Below are 18,510 nucleotides of genomic sequence, written 5' to 3'. Positions count from 1 at the left end.
TGACTCGCTTAATCTGTGCTCCACTAATCAGGGCTTTATGTATCCTCGTGCGCGCGCTTAACTTGGGGTTAAAGCAACTCCGCGTTGATTGAACTAATTGTTATCAGCCTTTCTGAAACCGAATATTCCGAGTTGGACAGTTCGGGGTTACTCAAAGTCAAGTCAAAGTCAAAGTCAACTTTATTGTCAATTCTGCCACATGTACAGGACATACAGAGAATAGAAACTTCGTTACTCTCAATCCCTAGATAAAATAGAAAATGAATATTTAAATATAAGAGTGATTAAAAATGCAAGTAAAATATTTTAAAGTAAAAAAAATAAAATAATATAATAAAATTTTACATATAACAAGAAAGCTATACAATATACAATATAAGGGTAAATGACATTGAGTGCAAACCAGGCAGAGTAGTGCAAATAGGCAAATAGTGCAAATGGAGATTTAGTAATGTACGGTATGAGATAGTGTAACACAAAGTCTTATGAGGTAATGGCAGTCCAATGCTCCACAAAGTGACTGGTAACTGGTGCAGGCCAGTGAGTGAGTCAGAGAGTGTGTGTGTGTGAGTGTGTGTGACAGAGTTCAGTGAGACCGTGGAGGAGAGAGGGGAGAGGGGGCAGAATCGGGAGGGAGTTAAGCTTCCTGACAGCCTGATGGATGAAGCTGTCCTTCAGTCTGCTGGTCCTGGCCTGGAGACTCCGCAGTCTCCTCCCTGACGGCAGCAGCTTGAAGAAGCTTTGCATTGGGTGCGTGGGATCAGCCGCTATGCAAAGGGCTTTTTTAGTGAGACGGGTGCTGTAAATGTCCTGGAGGGAGGGGAGAGAGACACCAACTCAACCCTGAGTATCGTTTTTCACTCTGAGTTTTCTAAACCGGCTTCCTGAAATAGGGCCCAGGGGCCCGTTCTTCGTACCTCGCTAAGTAAGTTAGCTGGATTTGATTGTTGACGATTTCGCGTGATCCTGGATCAGTCGGTTCCCCGAAGCTCATCCGGGACTTGCTGTCATAGCAACAGAGCCGTAAGCGTAAACCTGCTCGGGAGCAGGTTTACTTTATGTAAACAGGATTAGATCGCGGCCACGCAGGTATGTCCGCTTCATTTATACGAAAGCAACAGCGATATTTTTCCACTGTTTCACCATAAATAAATATTATCAATGTAACTAAAGGTAATGCAGCACTTGATCCTTTTATTGATGTCACACAGATACATACAGGTCATTTCCTAAAAAAGGGAAATGAACTATTAACATTCTATTACATGTATGTGATTATTACAGATGTAATTCATATTTCAGAGTAGTAATTGTAAATTACTTCGTGTAATCAAGATGAGAGACCACGGCTATAAAAGTGAAGGTGGATTTGGGAAGCCTGTCGCAGCCATGTCCTGTCCGTATACGCGACCAACCCATTGCGGAAGGTGCAAGATTGATAAGGAGAGTCCTCAGAATTCAGCGTATATTGCGGGACAGACAGGATCCTTTAGCTCAGCGCGACAGTGTGCTCATAGAGAGATATCGATATTCCCGTGAGGGTATTATTTACTTAACCAACTTGTTGACGAGGGGGTGCAGGACCACCACCTGTCTTTTGTTGCTCTGCCCTTTTCTTGGTTGCTGTTATGAACAAACTAACAGAGTATTACAGGCCAGTATTACCTTGCCAAGAGACGCAAAGCAATCTAAGAGATAAATATTACCATTCTGTAGAATACTCCTGTATTCCACTTTTACTTGTTCCCATGTTCTTGTGGGTCCTGTTGTGGCTCTAATGTGAAAGGGGATATAATATAACATATTATAATATAATATAATGCCATATGATATTGGACAATATAGTGTCATATGATAGATCTACCCTACCGCCTACTGGTGTTGGCCAGAGGGGCCGATGGCGCGATATGGCAGCCTGGCTACAACCGTAGCTGCCTCCACCAGTGTGTGAATGTGGGAGTGAATGAATAGTGGTATCGTAAAGCGCTTTGGGTGCCTTGGAAAGCGCTATATAAATCCAATCCATTATTATTATTATTATTAAATTACCTACGAGTTTGATTTGTCAGCAACTTTCTGCCAGCCCTCTCTCCTTGCTTTTGCAGCCTTTGCAGTGTTCTCTTGCGTTTTAATTAAACTCTGAAACTCCTGAAATCCCTCACTCATGAGTTCTTGCTCTGCTGCCGGAAAATACCGAGCACGCCCCTTCGACATTTTCGCCGACCAATCAGCGGGTTGCCGATCAATGTTTCTACTATCGATGCGTAGCGGGCCGAGCAAGATGGCGGCGTGATGAGGAGTGTCTTTTCGAGCTCTCAGCACTAGAAAGATATAAAGCATTTTTACAACGCTTATTTGACGTCTTTGTAACTTTCAAGACTTTTTTGAAGATCAACACACTAAACCTGCTAAACCTGAAACCAAATTCTGCAACAACAACATGTCGAAATCTGCTCAGAAAAGGCTGAGTAACTCGGGCAAACCACATGCAACTAGCATGCTAGCTAGCGACCATAGCTACATAAGAGAAATGGAGTGTCAGCAGATGGTTGAAGAAGAATTTCCACCCCTACCAGTTACGCCTTCCAAGCCTCCAGTGGCTAAAAAACCAACACTGTCTACCAGTCACTCTGATGACGATTCCCTGAAAGCTGATGCGGTCAACACTTTGATTAATCTGATCAACACCAGAAGTGACGCAATTGAAGAAATGGTAGGAACAGTTCGTACGGACTTAAAGGACATAAGTGATAAGATTATGGTCATTGAGAAAAGGGTTGAGAAAAACGAAACGCTTACACAGAAATGTGACGAACGCATCTCTGAAGTTGAACGCTACAACCGCCGTTGGAATCTGAGACTGTATGGGGTACCGGAGTTGGAGAAGGAAGATGTGCGCGCAAAGGCGATTGGGATATGCCAAACGGTTCTACCTGCGGAGAAGGAAAAGTTTTCAGAGGTCTTAGACATCGCTCATCGAGTGGGGAAACCAAAACAAAATGACCCGAGACCCAGAGGGATCATCATCCGGTTCATCTCAAGAAGAATTCGTGATGCGGTGTGGAAAGCTGCCAAGAATAATACTTTCCTTCAAAATAATCATCTGAGGTTTACTGAAGACCTGACGAGAGAGGACAAAGAAAACAGACTGAAGCTGTGGCCCATTATAAAGAAAGCACGTGAAGAAGGGAAGTCTGCTTACTTTATTGGAGGTCGAGGCTTTGTAAATGGTGCTGAAGTTCACACATAAACTCTTCAATATTCCCTGACCCTTAGTTCTTCTCAGGTTTGTTTACAAGGTGTTCTTTATATTGATGTGCCTGATATTTGTAGATATTAATAGTTGGCTGTCTAAATTGCTCTTTGGTGTTAGCAAAAAGCCAAATTACTGTTAAATAGGTAAAACCTTTTTTGTTATGCTTTTATTAGGCGTCTAAAGTTTTTTTTATATATATTTACTCTATACTGTGAACATTCTCATATTCTAGTGCTGATCTCAGTGTTAGGTTAAAAAGTTTATCTTCGATTTACTTTTTAATACATATCTTTTCTTTGTCAACTTGTGTTCTTTGTTTTTTGTTTCTATTAATGCTAGGGGTCTTCGTAACAACTTAAAACGTAAAGCCACTTTTCTTTATGCAAAGCAACTTAAATCTGACTTTGTGTTTTTGCAAGAATCTCACTCTACTATCGACGATGTTAGTTTTTGGCGATCTCAATGGGGAAATTCTATTTGGTTATCTCATGGAACTGAACGATCAGCTGGGGTATCAATCCTAAAAAACAGATATAATGGGGATGTTTTACATACAGAATGTGATTCTGCAGGTCATTACATATGTCAAGTCATAAGATATAATGATTTAGTCTTAATTGTTACTAACATATATGGGTTTAACACGAAGCTAGAAAATGATCATTTATTTTTGACGATTGAAAAAAAAATATCTAGCTGGTTAAATAAATTTCCAAATGCAAAATTATTACTAGGTGGAGACTTTAACTGTATTATGGATGCTGAATTAGATAAATTTCCTCCAGGACATTCGAAAAGAATTAATACCACATTGAAGGCTGTTATGGTACGCCTGAAACTTACAGACATTTGGAGATTCAAATTTCCTCAGTCCAAAATGTTTACTTGGTGCAACAATTCTAACTCGAGACATTCAAGGATAGACTTTTGGTTAGTCTCAGAGAGCTTTGACAGCAATAGCATAGATGTAGGTGCTTGGCCTTCTCCAGCAACAGATCATAAAGCCATATATATTAAAATAAATCTAACTTCTCTACCTAATTCTTCTGTTGTTAAATTTACATACTGGAAACTCAACAGCTCATTATTACAAAAAGACGATGTGAAAAAGGATCTTAAAGAACTGATCTCAAACTTTTGGTCTATAGCTCAAGAAGATTTAAAATATGGTAATAACTGGGAATTATTAAAATTTGAAATTGGCAAATATTTAAGAAAGATTGGCAGCCTTAATGCAAAATCCAAAAGATTGGAGGAAGAAAATATAATTTCTCAAATCACACAGTTATCTAATAAACGAATTGACACTTTAACTGAAGAGGATAAAATGAACCTTGCTAAATTACAAGATAAATTAGATCGTTTATACACAGACAAAGCAAAAGGCGCTTTTATCAGATCAAGATCTAAATGGCTTGAAGAAGGTGAGCGTAACTCCCATTACTTCTTCAGTTTAGAAAAGAAACACTCAAGTATAAATAATATTAGCAAATTAATGATAAATGGAGTTATAACAGAGGATTACAGATTAATCTCTAAATATTGTAGTCATTTCTATAAGGAACTTTATAGTTCTACATTTTCTCAGGAAGATGCAAATCATCTCTTAGGATCGCTGAATGTTAAATCTATCAGCCAAGAAGAATCTATATTATGTGATCAACCCATCTCATTAGAAGAAGTCAAAGTTGCAATTGGGCTATTGAAAAATAATAAATCTCCAGGTACGGATGGTCTTACTGCTGAATTATATAAAACTTTCTCTGAAGAGTTGTCTCCCTTTCTTCTTGAGGTATTTGCAGAAAGCATAGGAAACCAACAGCTTCCCACTACAATGAATCAAGGTTTGACTACATTGATCCCGAAGCCTAATAAGGACCTATTAATGATTGATAATTGGAGACCGATTAGCTTGCTAAATAATGACTATAAAGTATTTGCTCTAATTATAGCTAACAGACTTAAGATGGTTCTTGACTCTGTTATTGATGAAACACAATCTGGCTTTATGCCCAAAAGACACATAACTAACAATATCAGATTGGTTTTAGATGTTCTGGATTATTCTGACCTCATAGATTGCAATGGTTTCATATTATTTTTAGACTTCTACAAGGCCTTCGATACGGTGGAGCATGAATTTATATTTCAAGCTCTGGATAAGTATGGTTTTGGCTCTTACTTCTCTACAGCGATTAAAACATTATACCATAACAGTAACAGCAGTATTAAATTAACAAACGGTACTTCACCCAGATTTAACATACAAAGAGGGATAAGACAAGGCTGTCCCATTTCTCCATACCTGTTTTTGTTAATTGCCCAACTATTGTCTAACCATATGAAATCAAGCAATGTAAAAGGTATATCGCTAATTGGCAAAGATTTACTCATAACACAGTTAGCGGATGACACTACATTATTCCTAAAAGATGAACATCAAATCTCTATTGCTATTGACTCAATCTCTATATTTTCCAAAGCTTCTGGATTATACTTGAATATTCCTAAATGTGAACTTATGGCGATAAAAGACTGCTCGAAAACAGCTTTGTGTAACATTCCACTTAAACAAGAAGTTCGTTATTTAGGTGTCATAATAACCAAGAACCAGGAAAGTAGAATAACTCAAAATTTTTATCCTATTCTAGAGAAACTCAAACACAGATTTAATCAGTGGCTCTTAAGAGATTTGTCGTTAAAAGGCAGAGTATTAATAACTAAAGCAGAAGGCATCTCTCGTCTTACATACGCTGCATTGGCATTGCACCTTGATAAAAAGCTTATAAAAGAGGTTGATAAGTTAATTTTCAACTTTATCTGGAAAAATAGGACACACTACATTAAAAAAACAGTTCTTATGAACTCCTATGTCAACGGAGGACTTAATGTGTTAGATTTTAACACTTTAAATAACACATTCAAAATAAATTGGTTGAAGAATCTAATTACTAATCCTACTTCCATTTGGAATGCTATACCTGTGTTCATGTTTTCTAAGTTAGGTGGCACTGAATTTTTCCTTACTTGTAATTTTGATATTGATAAAATCCCGTTAAAGATCTCTGCTTTTCATCGTCAAGCTTTTTTAGCTTGGACCCTTATTTACAAGCATAACTTTAGTCCACACAGTTATTATATCTGGAATAATAAGGATGTTTTATTTAAAAGAAAATCTCTCTTCTTAGATAGTTGGTTTAGGAATGACATTGTTTTAGTCAACCAATTATTTGACTCAAATGGTATGCTTTTCTCCTATGAAGAATTTTGTTTACACTTCAATTTAGCTATAAATCGTCATGATTATACCAAAGTATTTGGCTCAATACCATCAGGGGTTTGTATGCTGTTTAAGAATCAACCTAATATCACTTCATTCCACAGGCCGTTGACATCTCCCATACAAACTTTTGTTGGCAAGATTTGCTTTTCTAAGCAATCTAAAAACAACAATAAATCGATTAGAGCTTTATTTCAGAGTACCATAACCACGCTACCATATGTTATTTTTTTCTGGAACCGGCTGTCAGATGGTATTATGTGGAACGAAGTTTGGAAACTCCCTAATCAGTTTTTAATTACCAACAAAATTAAAGATATTTCTTATAAATTAATACACAGAATTTATCCTTCTAAAGATTATCTTCAAAGCAAATTCAAATTAGACATTGATACAAGCTGTAGCTTTTGTAAAACTTCCAAGGAATCTACTATACATCTTTTTTGGTTTTGTAACCTTGTACAAGATTTTTGGCAGAGCTTATGTGTTTTTATTTCAGAAAATATATTTAAAGGATTTGTACTGTTTTGGAAATATGTTTTGTTTGGTCTGCACAAAAATCAAAAACAATTCAATTTTGATAACAGCTATATGATTAACTTGTTACTTTTAATGGCTAAATTTCATATTCACAAGTCCAAATATTTAGGAAGACATCCCTCTTTCTATGTATTCTCCTTTGAACTTGTACAGTATCTTAACTCTATTAAGAACTCCACTAACCCAAAAGCTATAAAAACTATTGGTGTTTGTGAAAAAATCAAGATCTTTCAATCACTTTGTTCTTTGGCTTGATTAGTTACTTTCCCCCTAGCATGTTTCTATTGTTGTTTTTGAATGCTGTTCTTGTATTTGTTTATCTATGCATACAATTCTTCTGTAAGTACATCACCATTATTGTAATACTGCTTAATTCCATTTTGTATTGTACTGATGTTTAAATAAAGATTTTGGAGAAAAAAAACAAAAAAAAAACTATCGATGCGTAGCCCCTTTTACGACACCCAGTGATGTCACATTCCTGCGTCCAGCTGTAGTAATCGTCAACAGCAGGTGTGTTCGGGGAACCGGATTAGCGAGCTCACGGTTAGCGCGATGATTTGATCTTGGATGTAGTAAGCGACGTACGAAGAACGGGCCCCAGGTCTTTTATATACTTCATCTGTTCGTATGTTGTATACTCATTGTTTATTAAGTTCTTTAAAAAACACAACAAAAAACCCGTATCATTCAAACATATTGAATGTCGCAATGTTGGCAAAGAGGGGAAGTGACGTAATATTTGCGCATGCGTGGTAGCAATCGGGTTTCCGGTACGGATCGGGTAGCAACACAGACGTTCAAAGCTACTCGCTGGCGTAAAATACGGGATCCTGACTTATTAAACGGCGATTTTTACGTCATTTCTTCACCAGAAGGGAAGTGTGAGGGGCTAATCGTTCCGATATTGGTTTCCATATCCTGGATCTCTCTAAAAAATGATCCGAAGCCTCAGCGCGCCGCAGCCCATCCCATCATCTAAAGGTAAGCACCGAGCTAACTTTACTGTAAGTTCAGTTCATGTTGAGTTTAGCTCCTGAATGAGGTCTTCTGCTGCTCTCCTCGGTGTCTGTTCACAGTTTATTGTGAACACGTTGAGAGAAGAGTGAGAGAGTGTTTGGAGAAAAACACCAACTAATCATTAGCTCAGCATGCTGGGAGAAGTTGAGCGTTTTGTGAGAAATGAAGGCCTCACTCGTGATTGTAGCAGGAAGTAAGCTATGAAAGAAGAGAAAGAAGGAAACTGCCGTGAGGGGGTGCCAAGAATAGATTTGAAAAAAGAAGTTCGTTACTCTCCCCCCACCCACCCATCGCCCCGCGGTACAGAGTACTGGAGACACTCACGCATTCTGCCTGAGTTGCCCGAGCACTATGGGCTCAAAATGTAGTCATAAATATTTTGTACTTGTAAAAAAGATTTGTATGTGTAAAAAAGATTTGTGTGTGCGTAAAAAAGATTTGTATGTGGACTTAGAAAAAAACCCCTGCAAGTTACAAGTACGGATTTTGACCCTATTTTTCTTCCTTTCATCTGATTGGTCAATGTCATGTCAACCACAAATGTAACAATCCAATCAGAGAACAGATGGGTTTGGCTGTCGGAGGGGCGCTTTTTTTTGAACTGCAGGGCCCTATTTCAGGAAGCCGGTTTAGTGCAAACTCTGAGTAAGTATACCCTGAGTTAACGAAAACTCTGGGTTTTCGTTTTCACAAAGCGAGTTTAGATTAATTCTGAGTGAGTTACTATGACGACACACTCCGTGAAGCTAACCTGCCCCCTAGCAGGTTTACTTCAACTAACCCTGACTGTCCCCGCCTCTTTGTCAGAAACCTGACAGTAGGAAGTGTCAGACATGGCGTGCTCCTTCCTTGAAGAGCCAGTAGATGTTGAAGCCCAAATTCTCCGCAGAGCTCTCCGCCGGGAGAGAGTGATTAGAGCGTGTTTGGACATTTTATCATTTCCTGATGATTTCCTGTGTGAACGTTACAGTCTTTCAGCACAATCTATAATTTATTTGAAGAACATCCTCAGGCCTAATATTGCTCATGTGACACATCGCGGACATCCTCTCAGTTCTGTACATATTATTTGTATCGCACTTCGGTTTTTTGCAAACAGGAGCTTTCTGTATAATATTGGTGACGCTGAGCACGTTTCCAAGGCTACCGTCTGTCGGGCAGTCAGGAATGTTACAGTTGCACTGAAACGTCTCCTGTACGCGTTTGTGGTGTTCCCCGGTCATAGACCCACAAGATTTATCAAAGAGGGATGCCACAAAATTGCAGGTATCAGGATGAACGAAACTTAATTCATGATGTGGTGATACTTGGACTACTACTTAAATTTTACATTTATTCTCACGGTTCCCAGGCGTGATTGGCTGTACAGATGGCACTCACATTCCAATCATTGCTCCTTCAGTAAATGAAGGAGACTATGTGAACAGGAAGTCTTTCCACAGCATTAATGTACAGGTACATAGCTCCCTGTAGCATTTCAAACTAACAAATTATTTCATTATAGTAATGGATGCTAATTTGTGTTCTCTGCACTGTGAAGATCATGATGCTGCCAACATTATCACAAATGTGGAAGCCAACTGCTCAGCCTCTGTGAGTGGTGGTGGAGGACCCCCACCTGTTTTTCGGGCCTCCGCTTTTTTTCTGTTGGCTATAACGGGTCACATTTGAGCATACAGAGTAAGCAAATATGTACTTGTAATGTGCTCAGATAATTTCAATAAGTGCTTACAGAGGGGAAGTTAATGTAGCCTCTAACTGCAATTGATTTACATGGGACAAACAGACCAAGCACTATGGCTCATAATACAATTACACCTTACCTGTTTGGACTATATTTTTATATTTCATTTTTACTTGCTGCCAGGAACGTTTGGGGCCTGTTGGGTTGCACCTGCGCTCACATCACAAAATAAAATGTATAAAATAAAAAATAAAATAAAATATAATAAAATAACGTGTTAAATGGGTGGAAATTCCTAGATCAACGTTTAAATTAACACTCACGCATTGACTCTGTCGGCTATGTTTTGCCATGCATGCTCTCTTTCTTTTGCAGCTGAGGCTGCGTTACTTTTTTTCCGCGGAATTTGCATGTTATCAGCATATGCTGCCATCAGAATTTTGGCCTCAAGCGCTGTAAAATACATTGACCGCGCCTTCTTTCCCTCCGTCTCCATGGTGACTCGCTTAATCTGTGCTCCACTAATCAGGGCTTTATGTATCCTCGTGCGCGCGCTTAACTTGGGATTAAAGCAACTCCGCGTTGATTGAACTAATTGTTATCAGCCTTTCTGAAACCGAATATTCCGAGTTGGACAGTTCGGGGTTACTCAACCCTGAGTATCGTTTTTCACTCTGAGTATAAATGCCCACCCAACGTTTTCCTTCATCACCACGAAGGAAAACAGTCTGTGGTCGTCCGAGTTTGGTGATTTTTTTGTGTCACAGGTCTACGTGTTTAATACAGGGACTTCCACAGCCTTTTCAACAGCGCTGCGGACCGTGGGTTGGGGGCGGGCAGTGTTTTGGAAATGACAGTCTTCATTACAAAGCTTTCTTCGTTATGAATTAGCATACATGTTTTTATTGAACATTCGAGGAACCAGCAAAAAAAACAAATTCTTGTAGAGGACATAAAGTCAGAGATAGAAAAGACAAGGAGCAGGTGCATCTAGTACAGGTAGAGCTGCTGCAAAAACCCACAGAGCCCAGCAGCCAGCGTAACAAATTCTGGATCCTTTGCTTTTAGTTAGCAGTTAGCATTAGCAGCACATCCTGCGTCCGATGTGAAAGGACTTTTATGCTGCGCACTGTGACCCGGGTCAGCCCTGACTTTGTGTTAAACTAATCCTAAAGTAATAATGGTATTTCTAACCACTGATATACCACAACTTTATCCTTTCAACAGCTGCTGAAAGTTAGGGGACCTAGCTGCTATCGGATATTTATATAGCGATCCTCCAGCTTCAAACTGTATCACCCTTCAAGGACCTGCAGTTCAAAAAAGCGCCCCTCCGACAGCCAAACCCATCTGTTCTCTGATTGGATTGTTACATTTGTGATTGACATGACATTGACCAATCAGATGAAAGGAAGAAAAATAGGGTCAAAATCCGTACTTGTAACTTGCAGGGTTTTTTGGCAAAGTCCACACACAAATCTTTTTTACGCACACACAAATCTTTTTTACAAGTACAAAATATTTATGACCACATTTTGAGCCCATAGATCTGCTGCAATATCAGGGTCACAATAGACTGCCCTGCTGCTGTGGATGAACACATGAGAGGAAATGAACTACAAAGTCTCATTTCAATGAGTGTGGCTGCTGTAAAGTGATGCACAGGAAGATGTTAACAAAAACGAATGAAACAGATGAAAGTAAACAGTGTTCATATTTGAAAGCACAGAGAATAAAAATATATTGTGGTGGTTAATGTGCAGCTCTTGGTGATTTGGGAGAAGAATAATGTTTTTAATCATGTTGTGGATTGAATGTTGGATTTTATTTAGTTTTGTGTACAGAAGACAGAAGTTTTTTCTACTTTTCATTGATCAGATTGATTTCTTTTGCTCACGTGAATATTTGAAGTTTAATGCTCATTTTCACAGGTAGACCTGACCATAAGTGTTCATTCTATGAAATGTTGATCATGGAGTGAACTCGGGTGTTTTGTTCAGTTTTATTTCTGTAGTTGAAGTTCTACAGAAGGTCCAGGCCCATGTTTTATAATGATGGGGGGTGCTAAGGTGTTGAAAGTCTTGGGTGTGGGAGTAACAGGTCATTGTTGGTAGAATCCACAGCAGGAGCTGTTCAGGGCTGTTTGCTAGCTGTGAATTATTGGTGCAGTGGGGTCTTTAGGTTTGTGGTTGGTTCACCGTCTGATTGTTTTCCAGACAGAAGCAGAGTCATTAGCTGAAAACAGGTTTTGGAGTTTAGACTGTGATGCTGTGCAGCTGTCGTCACAGAAGCTGATGTTACAGGACGTCACAGCATCTCTATAATAATCCAAACTGTTGGTAACAATCCTGAAAACCTGCCAGTCGGTGCAGTCCAGACACACCTGCAGATTCTCCACAGCCTCATCAGTCCACTGCTTCAGTGTCTTTACAAAAGCTTTAGACAGTTTTTGTTTGTGCCTGTTTGCAGGGATCAAGTGAACCGTGACATGGGGTCCGTTCTTCGTACCTCGCTAAGTAAGTTAGCTGGATTTGATTGTTGACGATTTCGCGTGATCCTGGATCGTTCGGTTCCCCGAAGCTCATCCGGGACTTGCTGTCATAGTAACAGAGCCGTAAGCGTAAACCTGCTCAGGAGCAGGCTTACTTTATGTAAACAGGATTAGATCGCGGCCACTCAGGTATGTCCGCTTCATGTATACGAAAGCAACAGCGATATTTTACCACTGTTTCACCATAAATAAATAACATCAATGTAACTAAAGATAATGCAGCACTTGATTCTTTTATTGATGTCACACAGATACATACAGGTCATTTCGTAAAAAAAGGGAAATGTACTATTAACATTCTATTACATGTATGTGATTATTTCAGATGTAATTCATATTTTAGAGTAGTAATAGTAAATTACTTCGTGTAATCAAGATGAGAGACCACGGCTATAAAAGCGAAGGTGGATTTGGGAAGTCTGTCGCAGTCATATCCTGTCCGTATACACGACCAACCCATTGCGGAAGGTGCAAGATTGATAAGGAGAGTCCTCAGAATTCAGCGTATATTGCGGGATAGACAGGATCCTTTAGCTCAGCGCGACAGTGTGCTCATAGAGAGATATCGATTTTCCCGTGAGGGTATTATTCACTTAACCAACTTGTTGACGAGGGGGTGCAGGACCACCACCTGTCTTTTGTTGCTCTGCCCTTTTCTTGGTTGCGGTTATAAACAAACAAACAGATTATTTCAGGGTCGCTTTCCAAGAGACGAAAAGCAATATAAGTGATAAATATTACCATTCTGTAGAATATTCTTATATTTCACTTTTACTTGTTCCCATGTTCTAGTGGGTCCTGTTGTGGCTCTAATGTGAAAGAGGATATAATGTAATATAATATAATAAATGTACCCTACCACCTACTGGTGTTGGCCAGAGGGGCCGATGGCGCGATATGGCAGCCTGGCTTCTGTCAGTCTGCCCCAGGGCAGCTGTGGCTACAACTGTAGCTGCCTCCACCAGTGTGTGAATGTGAGAGTGAATGAATAGTGGCATTGTAAAGCGCTTTGGGTGCCTTGAAAAGCGCTATATAAATGCAATCCATTATTATTAATATTATTAAATTACTTATGAGTTTAATTTGTCAGCAACTTTCTGCCAGCCCTCTCTCCTTGCTTTTGCAGCCTTTGCAGTGTTCCCTTGCGTTTTAATTAAACTCTGAAACTCCTGAAATCCCTCAATCAAGAGTTCTTGCTCTGCTGCCGAAAAATACCGAGCGCGCTCCTTCAACATTTTCGCCGACCAATCAAAGGGTTGCCGATCAATGTTTCTACTATTGATGCGTAGCCCCTGTTAAGCCACCCAGTGATCTCACATTACTTCATCCAGCTATACTAATCGTCAACAACAGGTGTGTTCGGAGAACCGGGACAGCGAGCTCAAAGTTAGCGCGATGATTTGATCTTGGATGTGTCATTTGATCTTGGATGTAGTAAGCGAGGTACGAAGAACGGACCCATGGTCTGAGAATCCTGGTGCAGTGTGAGATGATGATCCTCTTACTATCAGCTCACCTTCAGTTTCTTAGATGTTTTCTCCAGTTTGTGTACAAACTGCCATGAAGTTCTGATGAAGCACCAAACTGCAGTTACTCAGTCAGTGGAGGTTCAGTAGTGCAGTTTCTCACCACTGTTGTTAACTGGAGGCTGACACACTGACTGAAGACATTTAGTCTGAGTAGATTTGAACTTTCCTTCTTCATTGTTTCCATCTTGCTTTGACTGCAGCTGTAACAACACTGATTCCAGCAGGATTTGTAAAAAGCATTTTGACAGACACACAAAGCTGGACAGCTTTTGTTCTGAGGGTTTGGAGAGAGCCTGTCTGTGTGTCTGCATTCACTTTGTTCCTCTAACAGAAAATCAATGTGCAGATGTTGATTCCTGCAGTGACTGTTGTTCCTCAGCCTGTAGAAACCATCCTGCAGCTGCTGGAACAAATGAATCTTCTAAATGTTGCTTTCTCTGGTTTGTGTTTGCTCTGCTTCTTTTTGTCAGAGATCAAATACATAAAAATATTCTTTTGTGTCCCAGCTGATCAGCAGGAGGAGAATCTGACGGAGGAACATTTTCAGCCATTTGGACTCAGCTCAGCCACTACAGAGGAAACAATGAGCTCAACACAGATGGTGAGGAAGAAATGTTGAACCTGTGGTCAAGTTACAAGAAAATACAAAGATAACATTTTATAAGGATACTGAAGTAAAATAAAGTAATTTTTCATACAATATATTTTTTTTCCAATGAGCAAAATATTTTCTTTATTGTCATTTTCATTACAGAGGGAGTTTCAATTCAATTCAATTTTATTTATATAGCGCCAAATCACAACAGCAGTCGCCTCAAGGTGCTTTATATTCTACAGTAGATCGTGCATTAGTAAAAAAGTTTGTTCCGTGACTGCGTTTCACTCACTGCCTCTGTATCTCTGTCACTGCAGGACCGACATGAAGCGAGACGTCAGCGCTCTCAGGAGGCCGACAAACCTCACAGAAGAAAGAGAGAGAAAAAATACAGCTGTGACGAGTGTGGGAAGGAGTTTACTCAGAACTCCAGCTTGAAATGTCATCGGCTCATCCACACTGGGGAGAGACCATTCACCTGTGACTTGTGTGGAAAGTCTTTTACCGACGCCGGAAGCTTGAAAACACACCAACTCATCCACAGTGGACTTAAACCATACAGCTGTGATCAGTGTGGCAAAGCTTTTGCTCGCAGTAGCTACTTAAAGAGTCATCAAGTTACCCACTCTGGAATTAAGGCGTACAGCTGCGACATTTGTGGAAAAACTTTCAGACATCAAGGGTATCGAAATATTCACCTACGCATCCACACCAGACATGAAGTTTACTGCTGTGATCAGTGTGGGAAACTATTTGTAACAGACACACAGTTACAACATCACATGTTTACTCACAATGAGGAGAGACCTTATAAATGTGACAAGTGTGAGAAGACGTTTAAAGCTCCACATTACCTGAGAGTCCACCAACAGATCCACACCAATAAGAAACTGTACAAGTGCAGTTACTGTGAGGTATGTATTTATATTTTTTTCTCTTGTTATTTTAGCCTGGCTGTTTGGAACAACTCTGCTTATTCAGTTGTGTTAGCATGTTAGCAATTAGCTGGTTTCATTGCTCAGCTTAGCTCTCCACACTCTGGACTCTCTGCTCAGTTCAGTTGGTTCTCCCATTGCGCTGCACAGTCAGCAACTCGCCCAGTTCTCCATGTGTCTGTGATGTTTTGTCAACCTCGACTAGGGCTGGGCTATATCATACCGTTCACGGTAATACCGGTGTAATTTTGGGCAACGATAGGAAAATGACATCGCGATAGAATATGGGTAAAGCGCACATGCGCAGTGCCTTTGTTTACATACGCACATGGCGGCGATGCAGAATGAGAAGAGTGAAAGTGGATCGTTAAGTGAAACGGATGAACCAGAACTGGTTTGTCAAAATGCTGCAACTTCACTGGTGTGGAACTGGTTTAGCTTTCGTCTGTCAGATACACAACAAAGCACTATTTTTGGTAGAGCATGTTAGCGGGCCGTCGTTATTACCGTGTTGTTTGGAAAATACGGCACACTTAAAATCAATCCTTTGATTTTTCTGAAAGTCGACAGAGCCCCTTATAACCCCGTGTGCCTTATGTATGAACTCTGGTTGTGTTTACTGACCTCGAAACTATTTTATGTGCACGGCGCTCGAAAATCTGTCAGATGTTTCAGTACGACTTTGCTAAGCTACAAAGCCGCACCGCTTGATGGATTGTCGGAGCATTACGGCTATCGTAGGCGGAGCGATACGTACTGTGCTTCAACATAATGTTACCGTATTGTGTGTATGACCTCGTTTTAAGTTTTGTGGATATTATACATGGTTATGCTGAGGATATGTCGGCCAGGTTCCACTGGAAACGCCTTTTGGTTAAACTGTCAGCAAAGAATTTGCACTGTTACATTTTTATATAACTTTAATGCACATAAAAAACAGCTGCTTGTTTAAGTGAAAATATATTAGTATAGTGTCAATTATATCGTCAGTTATATCGTTCTCGCAAATTTTTAAATGTATATCGTGATAAATATTTTTGGTCATATCGCCCTGCTCTAACCTCAATGTTCTATCCATGACCCGTTCAACCTGCAGTGATTACTCTTTTGCAATCTAACTACAGTCCACTAACTGCTATGCTAAAGAAAACAGATGGTGGAGGCTGCCCGTATACACTCCACACTATTCCTGCCCACCTTTAAGGTGCAGGAAGCTGCTAGAGTAATCTCCTGAACAATAGTTATCACCACTCAGCCAACATTGCCACATGGAGGTATAGAAAGAGAAGAATTCAAAAGCAGAAGCAATTTTTTCCCCACAAAGTCTCAAGTTTTCAAACTGTTGCAACATCTCCTTTACATCTGTATGTATACAGTGGAGATGCTCTGTATCTCACTATACAACTGTGTAGTGACAATAAAGGCATTCTATTCTATTCTATGTATGTCTCTGAGCTTCTGTACTTGTATATCATTAAAATGGTGATTAAAAACGGGATAAAAATGTTGAAGCAATTCCCTGACTTACACTGTCTTTGTGTCTTTGTTTAGAAGCAGAGCGACACAGATGGATCCAGTTCTCAACCCTGTCGTCACTGTGGTGGTGGGAAAGAGTTTCACTGTGACCTTTGTGAAAAAACTTTCAGTAATCAAAAGAGCCTAAAGCTACATCAACGCAGACACACTGGAGACAAAATGAGCTACTGCAAAGAATGTGGGAAAGGCTTCCCCATACCAAGTAAATTAAAAGAACATGAACTCTGTCACAGTGGGGTTAAAAAGCATGTCTGTGACCAGTGTGAGTCATCCTTCACCATTGCACGTGATCTTAAAATACATAAACGAGTCCACACAGGAGAGAAACCATACAAGTGCAGACACTGTGACAAAAGCTTCTCACGGTCAGGTCATCGTAATATTCATGAAAATACACACATTGAAGGGAACTTCAGCTGTGACCAGTGTGACAAAAGCTTCAAGAATCTCAGTTCATACTCCGAACACAAACGATCCCACGCTGTAAATAAACTGTTTCACTGTTACCAATGTGCAAAAACATTCACTTCATTATCTGCTCTGTGCAAACATCAGCGTGATCATGCAGGACAGTGATCACTGGATCAAAAGTATTTGGCCTTTTCTCCAAGCAGCCTGAATAAATCACTTTAATGTTTTTTTTTTTCTCCCTCTCAAACTCATCTTACATCACAGCCACTGTGATCTTTAGTGGACCGGTTCAGTGAAACTCCCCTTTCTGTCAGTGTAAAGAAATTACATATTTAACTGCTTTTATACACAACAAATGGGGGAAAAACTGTCAGCATGATTGTTTGAACTTAAATTGTGAGAAATAAATGTAAAATTGCAGAAAAGTGTTGACTGTACAGTTTTTGTTTTTAAGGAACAAGTGTCTATAGTTGAAAGTGAAAATAAACTTTTCTGTCCTTTAATTGTTTATTGCTTAATTATTGTTTTAAAGATTCTTGTTTTATTTACCCTTTGTCTCACTCTCCCTCACATGACCAGATTTACCTTGTTTCTTCTTTTGCTTTCTCGCTCCTGATTGGCCCTTAATTGCACTCACCTGGCTGTATCCCAATTCAGGGTCTGCAGCCTTAAAGTACGCAGCCTTAACGGTCCACACGGGCCGCGTACTCAAAGACCGCTACGGCCGGAAGTGCGAGGTGTTACGGCTGGTGCATTAACTTAGTGCTTAGGCACCCTTAGGCTGAAGCGGAAGGGGTGAGCCGCCTTTTCTTTGGAACAGTTTTCTCCTGTTTTCCGGGTTAGGGAGCAAGGGTTAGTATTGTCATTTGTTTGTTCTGTTTCTTTCTTAGGGTTTAGTTAGTTTTCTGGTGGGACTTAGTTGGTTTTGTTTATTATTTTGGCCTGGGTTCACCCTGGAGCTGTGCTTCATTACCTTCAATAAAATCACTTTTTTTTTTTACTCACAACTGGTTTTGGATGTTTGGCTTGGGAACCAGGGCGGGGATTTGTCTCTCTCTCCTCCAACCTTATGTGCGTCTCTACACGCCTAGACTAGGGGCGTAACATGAGGCTTGTGAAATGGGACGGTCTAGCCTCTGTTGCACTGCCCAGGTTGCCTAGCAACCATGATAC

At 39.9% G+C, this 18,510-nt stretch overlaps 2 protein-coding genes across 4 annotated transcripts in view; both read left to right on the top strand.

Annotated features, from left to right (window-relative positions):
• The window catches only part of LOC101471554 (uncharacterized), a 291,948-nt gene that overhangs the window by 95,642 nt on the left and 177,796 nt on the right, over positions 1-18,510 (top strand). The gene's annotated exons all lie outside the window — the stretch shown is intronic.
• On the top strand, positions 7,828-17,840 carry LOC101470502 (uncharacterized). 2 transcript variants are annotated; one of them, XM_076888548.1, is made up of 4 exons: positions 7,828-8,060; positions 14,367-14,461; positions 14,773-15,369; positions 16,942-17,840. In XM_076888548.1, exons 1-4 carry the CDS (start codon positions 8,015-8,017, stop codon positions 17,500-17,502), a joined length of 1,299 nt encoding a protein of 432 aa, XP_076744663.1. In that variant the 5' UTR covers positions 7,828-8,014; the 3' UTR covers positions 17,503-17,840. The 2 variants fall into 2 exon arrangements, with proteins under 2 accessions (XP_076744663.1, XP_076744662.1); XM_076888547.1 differs by having other exon boundaries at positions 14,364-14,461.

Source organism: Maylandia zebra, linkage group LG9, assembly GCF_041146795.1.
Source record: "Maylandia zebra isolate NMK-2024a linkage group LG9, Mzebra_GT3a, whole genome shotgun sequence".
NCBI lineage: Eukaryota > Metazoa > Chordata > Actinopteri > Cichliformes > Cichlidae > Maylandia > Maylandia zebra.
The sequence above is the reverse complement of the archived record's forward strand: the minus strand, read 5'-3'. Positions and strand labels throughout refer to the sequence as shown.